The following is a 13,252-nucleotide window of genomic DNA, read 5'->3' as shown; positions in this document are numbered from 1 at the left end:
GGAGTGGGAAGATTTTGAATGGAGCCTTGCTGACAGTGCTCCTTTGCAGAGTGCACTGCAGAACTTTTCAGGGCAGATTGCCTATCATATGCCCAGCCATAAGTTGCTGCAGCTGGCAAAGATAACGGGTTTGTCATTGCGGCCAAAGAGCAGCCGCAGGTGCCAGTGCAGGGGCCTTCACTGCCTTCACTGACGGTTCTGGAAAGATGGGGAAGGCCATTGTTACTTGGAAGGATGAATCTGGATGGCAGGCACTGGAGGGCCATGAGTCAGGCTCGGCTCAACTGGTTGAGTTAAAGGCCGTTGCCATGGCGTTCCAGGAATTTTCCCAAGTGCCTCTGAATTTGGTAACTTATTCCGCCTATGTCGCAGACATAACCAAGCGTTTGGATTGTTTGCTTCTGAAGGACATCAATAACGCAGTTTTGTTTCAGTTATTGAAAGCCTTTTGGAGTGCAATTCAAACCCAAGTCTGTCTGTATTACATTTTGCACATTCGGAGCCACACCAATTTGCCGGGTTTCATAGCAGAAGATAATGCCAGGGCTGGCAGATTGGCTAACCCTGCGTGGATAGCGCCTCAGGCTGATGTGATTGCGCAAGCCGAAGCGTCACATGATTTTTTCCATCAAAGTGCACATTGCAGAAACAGTTTTATTTGACGCCAACTGAGGCTCGTGACATCATCAGTTTTTGTGCTGACTGTCGTGGATTTTCTACACCTTTGCTGGCGGAGGTGAACCCCAGAGGCTTAAAGGCTTTGCAGCTTTGGCAGACAGATGTCACTCACATCGCTGAATTTGGCTGATTCAAGTATGTGCACGTGTCCATTAACACATTTTCCTCCACTATGTGGGCCTCTGCTCACACTGGGGAAAAGTTGCGATGCAATTGCCCATTGGAGGATGGCTTTCGCAGTCTTGGGAATACCTTCTCCTCTGAAAACTGACAATGGCCCTGCCTATGTCTCGCAGAAGACGCGGCAGTTCCTACGCCTATGGGGAGTGTCACACAAGCTTGGTATCCCACACTCTCCAACGGGCCAGGCCATTGTCGAACGTGCTCATGGTACCTTGAAGCGTGTTCTGGGCAGACAGAAAAGGGGAATGCCTGGCAAGATGCCACACAGTTGATTGGAAAAAGCTCTATATGCAATCAGCCACCTGACAGTGCCACAGAATTCGGAGAACCCTGTTATTCTAAATCACTTTCTTAAATTGCATTTTTCAGGTGAGACGCGCCTGCCTCAAGCAAAGGTTTGGATACGGGATCTATCCATAAGTGGGAAGGCCCGTATGACCTTGTCACTGGGGGTCTGCGTATGCATGTGTCTCCACAGATACTGGAGTGTGATGGGTACCCGCAAGGTGTGTCCGCCCTGACTTGCAACACCAGAACCAGAATGTGGCCAACAGGCAACCTCTGAATGATGATCAAGATGACAACCATCAATCCGATGGCCCCTCCACGAGTGGGGATTGAACATTTCATCCTGCTTCTGAAAAGGACTGTTTTGTATTAGAATAAGTACATGATTTAGGATTGATAGCGCATTTTTGTAAGAGGCAATCACAGGATCTGATCTCTCTGGCCATTTTAATTGGCATCTGATTGAGGGACCTCTGTAGCCGTGTTTGTTCTCCTTTCTGCAAGGGGCCCTGCAGAGGATTACAAACACAGCATCCATCTTTAAACATAAAGGGGGACCTGTGGATGCCAGCCTGGTCAGAGAGAGAAACTACATTCGTTTCTCACAGTGGCTTGTGAGAACTTTAGGGAGTAGTAGGAACGGTGATAACTTGTTAGTATAAACAACCTGGAGGTGGTGTTTATTCTACTCTGTTTTTCTGTTCTTCTCAAGGACTGTTTGTGAGAAAGATGTTTTTGTTAATTAGCCAATCAAGTAGAATGTGTCGAATCTGTCTATAAAAAGGGAAAGAGATTTTGCATTAAATACCTTCTTCTTCTTCTTCAGTCTCCTGTGAGATTGTATAATTTCGGGCTCAAGGGTGATACCAGGGAACAATTCCTTCCCAATATCCCACCTAACCCTTCCCTGTGTCCTATCCCTCCCTCCCTTGTAAATTGTCTCTCTCCATGTTTCTCCATGTTTCCAGTTGGTTCCTTCAGGCCCTGCAAGGCCACAGTGAGGTCACCCCAAAGCTTCTCCTCTTCAGGCTGAACCATCCTAATTCCCTCAGCCTTTCCTCCCAGCAGAGCTGCTCCATCCCTTTGCCCATCCTGCTGCCTCCTCTGGACTCACTCTAGTAGCTCCAGGTCCTCCCAGTGCTGAAGAGGTGGCACAAAAATATATCCAGGCAGGACAGAACAGAAAGATCTCATCACTGCCCAAAAAAAACCTGATTAGAATTGGAAAACGAGGGGGGGAGGCTGGAGCAGGGCTGGAAGAGGCTGTGGATCGAGCAAGACTCTGCTGTGTTGTGGCCAGGGATTGAGGCACAGCCACGCTCTAGCACTCCCGGTTTATCTGGGCTTGGGAAACAGCAGCACTCAACAGCCAGAGGAACCTGGCAGCTCCCTGATTGCACTGGGAGAGCTGCCAGCCCAGGTGTGTACAGCCCTGCCCTGGGTGCCACTTGGCCACTGCTCCCCAACCCAGGTGTGCACAGCCCTGCCCTGGGTGCCACTTGGCCACTGCTCCCCAGCCCAGCAGAGCTCTGGATCCTTTCCTGGGAGAGGGACCCCCCCTGCCCTGCTCTGATCCAATTGAGCTCAGCTTCCAGGGCCTTCTGCTCTGGGAGCCCCTTCAGCTCCCCCTGCCAGGCTCCTGAGGACAGGGAGAGGAATGACCCTGCCCTGACCTGTGTTCAAGCACTGCCACGGCATTTTTGGGGTGGATTGGAGCTACCAGGCTGGGAAATGCCACCTGGAGGGTGAAGGTGATGTGTGTGAAATGAATTTGTAGAGAATTTTTAAAGTTTGATAGAAAGCTTCTGATTGTAATAGTGTGAATTTTAACATCTGTATTGTCTCACTCTTCACATGAGACTGAAAATAGAATAAGTTTTTAAAACTCCTCTCAGTTGCCCCATCTCTAAGTAAGAAAAGGGCATAATCTGAGAGTGATGTAGTGGATTTACCTCTGGTTTGTCTTCAGGGAACCCTGGATCCTTCCAGTTCCAGCTGACACCATTCCCTGCCTGTGGGAGGGCAGTGCTATCCCCACTCCCAGTGGGGCTACCAGGGCCCATCAGAACGGTGGCAGCTGGCCCAAGCACCTGGCCAGTATTTGCTGCAAGATCAAGCAAGGCCAAGGGTGGCAAAACCAGCTGTTAACCGGCAAATCAAAATTCCCAGGAAAAAAAGGCTGGCTTTTTTTTTTTTTTCCAGAAAACAGTCAGAAGTTAAAATAAAACCCATTTAATCAGACATTTAATCGGACTATAGCAGCACATTGAGGTTAAGGCTCATTGTGCCTGAGGATGTGGCTGCCCCTGGATCCCTGGCAGTATCCAGGGCCAGGCTGGAAGGGGATTGGAGCAACCTGGGATAGTGGAAGGTGTCCCCGGGGGTGGAACGGGATGAGCTTTAAGATCCCTTCCAACCCAAACCATCCTGGGATTCCATAATTCTGTGACTGAGACACTTCCCAACCTTCTGAAATTTGAAACACCAGAACTCCCAGGGATCCAGGAATTTGCACAGGGCAAAATTCCAGCTCTAACCTAAACACCTCATTTAAAAGCAAACCAGAACTGAAGTGCTTAGAAAGACTAGAGGGCAAAGAACATTTAATATACAAGTCAGTGGAAATAGCTTGGGGACTGTTGCTTTCTATCCATTTCCTTGTGGAAAAGAGGTTTTTTCATGGACTAAGTGGTTGGAGCGCCAAAAATCCCCGTGACCAGCACTGACAGGGCAGGGAGGAACTTGGTGCTGCAGGATCTTCCCAGCACTGGAGATCTGGTGGGAAGGGAGTTGTGGTAAAACAGTGCTGGGCTGCTGTCAGGCAGCTCCCAAAGATCTCTGCCCCTAAAAGGGAATCACTAACATCCTGTTTGTGCTGAGAGTGGGATCTGCCCTCTCAGAGATGGGACACAAAGCAAAGTCATCTCTGTGTGATCTGGGTTCTTTTGGAACAGAAATAAATTCTGCATGGACAAAGGAACACACTCCTTATGGGTTCCTTCTGCTGCCTCAGGGAGAAGCCAAACCACTCCCTGATCACAGAGGGAAAACCAAAAGAGCTGTAACGATTTAAAAGATGGTGGCAGAAGTCCTTTTTGGCAGGGGGCTCTCTTGTGGAGTGCAAAGCCAAAGCCCAGAGGGGAACCAGCCATAGGAAATGTTTGTGACTCAGCCTGCAGCTATGGGAAGTGGTGGCTGCTGTCACCAGAGCAACAAAACACAGGACAAGGGTGGAGGGACAGGCTGGTGTGCCTGCTCGGGATTGAAGAGGGCACAGCAGGGTGTTTATTCACAGCCCAGAGTTCAGCAGCTGTTTCCAAACAGAAAGTCATATCCAAGAAACAAACTGTCAGCACAGCTCCCACACGGAATGGCGAGGAGGAGGAGGAACAGAGATCTCAGGAAAACTCCTCTTTCCTGGGAACTGGTGACGTTTGCTCCATGTTAAGGTGTCAGAAATGATGGCAGTCAGGTGGGAGAGGCTCCAGGCAGGGCTGTCAGGCCCTGGCCCGGCGCAGGCCGGGGTAGCTCTGCACAGTCCTGGCAATGGCCTCGTCCAGGCTGACCACGGGGCTGTAGCCCATGACCCTCTTTGCCCTCTCACAGCTGTAGTAGTGGAAGGTCCCAGCCAGGGCCACCCTCATGGGTGTGAAGGTGGCCTTGATGGTCACCAGGGGCCTGAGCAGGGCCAGCAGCAAGGACAGCAGCAGGGCCAGGTAATAGGCCAGCCAGTAGGGAATGTGGTACTTGGGAGGGTCGTAGTCCAGGCCGGTCAGGATTTGGGACATGAACGTCCAGAAGGGAATTGGTTCATCATTGGTGATATGAAAGGCCTGGAAGAGAGGGAGAGGAGAAGCCAGGGCTTAAAATCATGGTGGATTTCCCAGGTTTGGCTCTGTGCTGGCCCCTCTCCTGCTCATGCTGAGGACATGACCCCCCTGACCTGGGCCAGAGCACATTGTCCTGACAAACTGCTTTGCACTGCCCACCTCTGTGTGAAGAGGGGGGAATCCCTGCTTTTCCAAGGAAACTAGCTACTTCCAGCACTCCAGAGGCCAGGATTCCTCATAAATGTCAACCCAACTGGCTGCCCCAGCACAGAGCAGACAGGTTAAAACACCCCAGTGTGCCCAGAGCACGGCAGGACCAGGAAAAGCTCCTCCTGTTCTGAACTGTGTCCCAAAAGCTGCTGTGTTTCCATGTGTGCCTCCTGGCTGCCCCCAGTTCTGCCTGGATTGCTCTTCACAAGGAGTTTTGGAGCTGGAAATTCCAGGATATCCATCCAGCTCATCCCAGGTGAGCTGACATTGTGAGCGCACAATGTTCACCACAAATGGAAAACCTGGAGCTGCTGGCCTACAGGATGGATGCCCAGGACCCTCAGGAATCAGCATGGATCCCCCAGCAGAGGGTGGGGATCCCTTCCCTCCCCTCCCCTCTTTCCTCACCTTCCCACACAGGGGAGAGCCTTTGTGCAGCTTTTCTGCAGCCAGGATGTGCCCATGCACCACGTTCTCCACGTAGGTGAAATCCACCAAGTTCTTTCCATCCCTGCACACAGAAAAGGAATTTAGCCCCAGGGCAAGCTGGGCTGAGAATCTGCCTGTGGCAGAAGGAAGGACTCCCACCAGGATAAATTCATCCCAAGTTTCCCCTTCTCCCCCCTCTGGTGCTGCAATTTCAGGCCATACTTTTAGAATTTCACATTTAATAGGGATTTTAATTGCCAGAACCTCAAATACTACAAGTGGTATAAATTAACAGCAAGTAATCTGAGCTGCCTCATATTAATGGCACAGCTCTTTAACAGCTCAAGCCATGCCAGCTTTCCTCGTGGATATTCCTCTGGCATTATGGACACTCACCATGACAGGAAGTGAGCCCCTAAAACAGGATTTTTAAAGAAAAAAAAAAACTGGAAAGTGAAAAACAAAAGAAACAACACAACTGATTTCCTTTTGCTCCCTTCCAAAAGGGCTTTGTAGATCCAGCATCGACTTTGCCCAACGCCTGGGCCTTGCTCACCCAATGATGAACTTCATTTTGCCACTCCGAGCTGCCTGGATGAGGATGGGAACCAGCTGAGGGTCCCTGGGACCAAATATTCCATGGGGACGGATTGCAGTGGTGAAGAAATTGTTGTCTGGGTCGTTTGCACTGAGCACCTCCTGTCGGGAAAGAGGAGAAGAAAATCAAGAAGGAAAACAGAGCTCAGCAATGCATCCCACTGTGGAGTCTTAACTTCTTTCCTGCCAAGGTTGGGATTAAATGGCTGAGATGGTATTTCTTGTTGGTACTCAGATGTTTATTAGTTCTTATCTGTGTCACAGTCTCACAAACCCTGAGTTCTACAGCACTTCACTCTAACAAGCTAAAAATGGAGCCCTCTCTCTCTCCCTACAAAGCCTTTTAAGGTTAAACTGTCCAATTAAGAAATGACACCTAAATTATTTTTAACCCAATAACCAACCACCTGTGGCCTGCAACACAGACTTTTTTATCCAATTACACAAAACCACCCAAACCCACAGAGAAGAAGGTGAAGAAGAAAGATCAGACTCCACACTAAAACCTCCATCTTAGCTCTCTATATATTACTATATTCTAAGCCCTTAAACTCTAAGTTTCCCACCATGTGATATTACACACTTCTACCCAAATTACACACCCACAATCCGAGTTCTACCATTCCATTTTGGGAACTTTCTCCACGGCCTCAAATGCAGTGTTCTCTTGGGGGTCAGTGCCTGTCAGCACAGAAAGTCTCAAATTCTCAGTAACCAGGGCTCCAACATCCCATGATCATCACTGAAGGGGCTGGGGGCTCCCCATGCCCTTGGGAAGGAACTATTGGAAGAATTGTTATCCCCTCCTGTCTTTCCAAGTGATCCTTCCTTTGTTCCCACCTCTTTTCTCAGTTCTCCTCGATAAGAAAACCAGACAAAACCCGGTTTTTATGGTTGAGTACCTAATGAATTGACAAAGGAAGGGAAGGCTTTGCTTCTCTCTTTGAACACCCCAGAAGCCAGAGGAGCTTTCCAAGCTCCTTCACTCCATGAACTCTGTGCACGAGCTGGAGCAGAGGACACTCAGGAATTCCATTTCTGTCCCTCCCAGCAGCTGTACCCACCCCAGCCCTCCTGGATCAGCCTCAGGAGGGGGTGATCCCATCACCCTGGAGCTCCAGCAGCACATTCAGCAGCTCTGGAGCAGATTTCATCCTCCTTGGAGTTCCTAAACATGTTTTCATTTCCAGCAGCTGCTGGAATTTCTATGGAGGAGGCACAGAAGAATCCTTTCAGTTCCCCCAAAACAAAGCCATAATCACCAGCACTGGGGCTACCCGATTGCTGCTCCTCAGCTTCCCCTTTATCAGTTACTGCAAAGTGCTGGGGAAGGAACAGATGTTTGCACAATTAAAATTAAGCTCATGTGGAGGAAATTCCTTCCAGCCTCTCACACTGTCAGCATCAGCATGGAAGGGACTCTCAATTATTCTGGCACAAAGAGCAGATTCTTCCCACAGCCAAAATGCAAGCCATGGGAAAAGGATCCAAAAAAGGTCTGTTGCCTTTGATTGAAAACATTGTTTTCCCATATTTAAACCACAGATGCTGCAGCAGTAAGAACTTGAGAAGAGCAGATATTGGTGCTGTGCAAGTGTCCAAAGCAGTGAACTCTCAGATGTTTGGAGATCTTTTTTTAACATTAATATTTTCAGTAATGGCCTGTGCCCCTTAGCTCAGGCCACATTCCCACCTCCTCTCCTCCTTACTCAGTGCCTTTTTCACATTCCCAACTCTAAATTCAGGCTGCAAATCAGGAAAAGCAGCAGAGAGGACAAAAACCTCCCCTGACTGCTGCTAAACCAAAGGTGTGGCAGGTGAGAAGTGGGATTATCCTGTGGCTCCTCCATGGCAGTGACACCTTTAGCAGTTCTGGAACCACCTCTGCAGTGTCACACAGCATTTCATTCAGCCTCTGTGACAATTCATGCCACAGCTTGATTTAATTCTCTTTTTATTAAGTGAATACATCCAAAAATAACAGTTTACCCATTGGCAAATACCTTCTCTTGCAGGATCTTGGTCTCTGTGTAGTAATCAATAGGTTTTTGTGCATAGGGGAGATCTTCTGAGCCATTTTTTATGTCTGTGCCCTCAAAAACAACACTGGCACTGCTGGTTAACACCAATTTCTGCAGGAGATAGGGGAGAAAAGAATTGTTTAAAGCCTAAAATAAAAGGGTCATTATTTACAAAGGCTGAGTAAAGATAATAATGATATTAATATTTAACCAACTGATCCTACAGAAAATAACCAAACAGAAAATTAATAGAAACTGCAGGTAAGAGAACTCCCCCTTTTTAATTATTCTGCCCTATCATTTAGTGCTACCTAAAGGAGATTAAAACATTCCAACAAACCCCCAAAGCAGTCAATCCAGGGGAAACATCTCCAGGAAAATCAGAGGCTTGGTACACTTAACACACACCCAGTGTTTTAAAGAAAGATTTGCTCATCTTGGCAATAACAGATCACAGTGGATTTAAAAAAAAAAAGAAACCTTGGATGTTTTTGTTTGGTGATTTAATTAAACTAAATAAATGAAATTAAATGAATGTAATAAATAAATTTAAAATAAATGAAATAAATTAATTTAAATGAAAACTTATGGGATATCGAAGTAATTTAAGGAGAAAATTCAGTCTCTAATTCCAGGCTGGCTTCCTCAGGCTCTTTCTTTTGTGGGCAATTGACTTTCTAAACCAAATGGCACTGAGATTTTGGCAAAAGTGTGTTCCTCCTCATTCCATGGTGAGGAATTCAGGGAGGGTATCAATGCCATGAATATTCCCGCTGCTGGAAAAGCCATCTCCGGGGCTGTCCCCTTAGGAAAGCAGGAAAGAAGCCACCTGTGAGGTGGTGTTCTCCCAGGTTGACTCCCAGGTAGGACAGATTTTACTGGATGCTTTTCCATTCCAATCACAATGTGGTTTTCTGTGGCAAACGGGGATTGAGTTTACACTAAGCAGGAGACCCACAGAGTCTCTCTTCCACTGGTTTTCATGGACCAAGTGGGAATTCAATATCACAGAGCCCTTTGTCCCCCTCTCAATAAGGCTGGCCTGTGCTGCCAGTGGTACAAAGTCCATCAGCATCTCCTGGCCTCCAGGGCTTTTCCACCTTTACCTGCACTCCAGCTTGTCTGCAGGCTTCAATGACTGCCTTGGTTCCCATAAAATTCACCTTATAGAACAGCTCCCTGTTGTCACTGGAAGGGGCTGGTGAGGCACAGTGGAACACCACAGACACACCTTGCAGGGCGGGCAGCAGAGCCTGCAGGAAACCAGGGTGAGAAGAGAATGGAGCAACAGCCACGGCAGATATCAGGAAAAAATAACAGCAGGGAAATAAACCAGCTCTTTTTTCATGGGAACAGCTGCATTTCAAGTCATGTTCCCTCCATAAAGGTGGGCAGCAGGAATGGGATTAGCATCCAGGATCTCCACAATGTCCTGTCCTCACCACACACCATATCCTCTTTTCTTCCCAGAGAAATCCTGGGAGCTTCACCAGAGATGGAGGCTGTCCAGGCTGTGCTCCCTGCAATCCCCAGGTGCAGGTACAAGGCTCAGGACTACCCAGAGCTGGGACACTGAGGAAGCAGCAGGTTTAAAGCTCCCCATGGCACTGGCTGAGTGCAGGTGACTGTCCCAAAATCACCTGCCACTTGGCTCACACAGGCCTTGGCCAAGGCTCCCACTCATCCCACCCTGACTGTTGGCAATATGAGTAGTGCCATTCTTAGGGAGCTGAGAAGAGCTGGGAGAGTCCCCTGCAATTAGCCCAGGGGCTGTAATTACCCTGTAAATCTCAGCTAATAGTAATGCAAAGTACCAGGCACAAAGCAGTCCTGCTCTTTTCAGCTCGAAGCAGAAGCCACACATCAGACACCAGATCAGTTTCCTTCAGAGGCTTCCAAGGAAAAGTGCAAGGCCTGCATTTGCCCTTGTTAATTTGCAGCCAGTCCTTCCTCACCTCCTTGTCACACAGGTCTCCCAGGAAGAAGGTCACCTGCTCATTCTCAAAGCTCTGCTGGATGTCAAAGATGTTGACGCTGTAGCCCTTGGCCAGCAGCTGCTCCACCATGTGCTGCCCCAGGAACCCCGAGCCCCCGATCACGGTGCAGCTCCTGCCAGCCTGTAGGGACAGGGACAGGGACAGGACAGGGAGAACCTCCCTAGCACACAGGCACACACAGCAGACTGGCCTGAGCTTCACTTGGGCTCAGTGAGCTGGAATTCTGCTCAGCAGCTCCACCAGAGGGATCTGAACTTGGATATCAAAGCTCTGTGCTGTCCCAGGGAGGTATGAGTGCAGGCACTGTGATTTTGGGATTTTGGAAGGACTCTGCCTCATGCTCACAACAAAGAGCCTCAGAGAAGAGGAAAGGAAAAGAACATTGGCCCCCATGAGCTCTGCTTGGATAGCAAAGCAAACAGAATTTGAAGGGAGCCTGCATGATAGATGGAGAGAGATGATTTACACGAGCACAGAGAGGCAGGACTCAGGGAATGGCTTCCAGTGCCCGAGGGCAGGGATGGATGGGATCTTGGGACACTGGGAAGGAATTGTTCACTGGGAGGGTGGGCAGGCCCTGGCTCAGGGTGCCCTGGATCCCTGGCAGTGCCCAAGGCCAGGCTGGAGCAGCCTGGGACAGTGGGAAGTGTCCCTGTCACCGCAGGGGGTGGCACTGGACAGCTTTAAGGTCCCTCCCAACCCAGAGCAGTCTGGGACTCTGGGATGATTCTGTGATTTTCTTCAGCTCCTGCCACACCTAACTCAAACATTAAAACCATCACCATTATCAAAACCTGTGACACTCAGAGCCAAGAAAGCAACCAGGTAAAGGCAGGGGCTGTCCTTTAGAGCCATTAGTTCTTCCTTCCTTTTTCTTTAAGCTTTGTAAATCAGTGATTGGTGTCACTAATTAACAGAGTTCAGTCTGGCCACTCATCTGACTGGACTGAAACCAAAGGCCTCACTGCCAGCACAGAACATCCAGGCCCTGCATCTGAGGGAGCTGTTACACAAAGAATGCTCTGTGCTGGCTGGGTAGAGTTTTTCTCCTGGCTGTAACAAAACCCCCCCTCCAGCAGAGAGCTCTGAGGGAGCCACACAAAGACAATGATTGTTCACAACTCTTTGAAGGCCACATCCTCAAACAAAGGTTCTGCTGCCAAGTGTTGGGTGATCCACAAGAGAAATGTGAGGAGTTCCCTGAGTTGCATCAAAGCTGGAGCAGTTATTTGGGATGGACAATGAAAAGGAGAGTCTGATCAGGGTCTGAGCAGCTGGGAAAGGGGCTCAGCCTGGAGAAAAGGAGGCTCAGGGGGGCCCTTGTGGCTCTGCACAACCAGAGACAGGAGGGGACAGACAGGGGGGTCGGGCTCTGCTCCAGGGAACAGGGACAGGAGGAGAGGAAACGGCCACAGGCTGGGCCAGGGGAGAGGCAGAGTGGAGAGTGGGGAAATTCCTTCACTCAAAGAGAGACCAAACCCTGGAAAGGGCTGCCCAGGGAGGTTTCCTGGAAGTGTTCAGCCAACGAGTAGATGAGGCATTTTGGGATGTGGTTTGGAGAAGATGAGGGGACTCAGTCAGAGGGGGGATGGCTGCTGAGGAGACAGAAACTGTTTCAGCCTCTCCTCAAAGGCAGTTGCTCCCTTCCACTGACATTTTCCTTTAGGTCCCTTCCACCCCACACCATGCTGGCATTCCCTGATCGCCATGCACTCTGCAGGAACCAAGAGCACCCAAACTGCTCTGAGATGTGCTTGAAGTGAAGTTTTACTGCAGCAGAATGCTGCCCTCTGTCTCTGAGCCCCAGAGCACTGCAGAGGCTTCAAAGGGATCCCAGAATCCCAGACTGGTTTGGGTTGGGAGGGATTTTAAAGCTCATTTTATTCCACCCCTGCTATGGGCAGGGATACCTTCCACTGTCACAGGTTGCTCCAAGTCCTGTCCAATGTGGCCTGGGACACTGCCAGGGATCCAGGTGATCCACAATTATATATAATTTTATTATAAACCTTCTATAATTTGATTTTGCACAGCATAATATTTATGTCAAGTCAAGCTACACATCTATATTGATTTTAAGGTATAAATTCAACCTATCCAAATTATACCCTGGAAAATCATGTTTTCTCCCCAGAATTACCATTAATGCAGGATCAGCCTCATGTCTTCCCTAGTGATGTGCAGAATGTTTATGACTTTGTTTCTGCAAGACAAAACTTCCCCAAGCAGCATTTGAGGCCCCAACTCACCGATCTGAGGCATGTGGCCATGGCTTGGGTGAGGCACTGTCCACCAGAATCCTTGAAAAAAGGGAGAATATTCTTTTATTCCCAATAAAATAACACATTTCTAGTTACAGAAATCAAGCTTTGAAGCCACTATGCTGAAGAAGGATAAAGAGAGGGAGTTAGTTCTCCTTGTTCTTCCAAACTAGATCAGCAACTACAGGTGCTGGCCTGGCTCTTTGGTACTGATTTTTCTGAAACCTCTTTGAAATTCCAAGGAAAAAGCCAAGAAGAGGCGGGATCGGTACGTGTCCACCTGGAGCACCGAGCCGGTTTAAAGCAGGGGCACAGGGTGATCGCCCTCCAGCTGTTCCCTCTTCCACCCCCCTGTCCCTCAGCACCTCATGCCTCTCCAAAATGCACTTCACGAACTGCTGGATCTCCAGTTCCCCCTCAGCTCTTTCAGCCCCATTGCAGAGCCCCCCATCCTTCCCCCCTCGGCCTTCAGGACCTCACCCACGGCCCTCAGGACCCTCCCCACGGCCCCAGGACCTGCTCCCGGCACGTTTCCACAGCTCCCAGCTCCTTTCCCACAGCCGCCAGGACCTTTCCCCATTCCCCCAGGCCCTGTCCCACAGCCCCAGCCCGTTCCCCGCCGTACCCAGCACCTTTCCCGGCTGCCGGATCCTCCCGCGCCCCTCTCGCCGCCGCCGCCCTCAGGGAGCTCTGGCCACACCCCGGACACGCTCCCTGCCTGCTATCCACCAATCATCGCCGCGCTTCCGGAGAGACCA

At 49.6% G+C, this 13,252-nt stretch overlaps 1 protein-coding gene across 3 annotated transcripts; it reads right to left on the bottom strand.

Annotated features, from left to right (window-relative positions):
• Nucleotides 1-4,407: 4,407 nt before the first annotated feature.
• On the bottom strand, nt 4,408-13,193 carry NSDHL (NAD(P) dependent steroid dehydrogenase-like). Of its 3 annotated transcripts, none has more exons than XM_053990683.1 (8): nt 13,127-13,193; nt 12,483-12,533; nt 10,192-10,353; nt 9,343-9,489; nt 8,219-8,347; nt 6,175-6,317; nt 5,598-5,700; nt 4,408-4,982 (listed from the first exon to the last, which is right to left on the bottom strand). In XM_053990683.1, the coding sequence occupies exons 2-8, from the start codon at nt 12,501-12,503 to the stop codon at nt 4,647-4,649; spliced, it is 1,041 nt and encodes a 346-aa protein (XP_053846658.1). In that variant the 5' UTR covers nt 12,504-12,533; nt 13,127-13,193; the 3' UTR covers nt 4,408-4,646. The 3 variants fall into 3 exon arrangements, with proteins under 3 accessions (XP_053846658.1, XP_053846657.1, XP_053846659.1); XM_053990682.1 differs by having other exon boundaries at nt 13,120-13,186; XM_053990684.1 differs by lacking the exon at nt 10,192-10,353 and having other exon boundaries at nt 13,127-13,192.
• Nucleotides 13,194-13,252: the final 59 nt, after the last annotated feature.

This window comes from Vidua macroura, chromosome 14, assembly GCF_024509145.1.
Source record: "Vidua macroura isolate BioBank_ID:100142 chromosome 14, ASM2450914v1, whole genome shotgun sequence".
Classification (NCBI taxonomy): domain Eukaryota; kingdom Metazoa; phylum Chordata; class Aves; order Passeriformes; family Viduidae; genus Vidua; species Vidua macroura.
The sequence above is the reverse complement of the archived record's forward strand: the minus strand, read 5'-3'. Positions and strand labels throughout refer to the sequence as shown.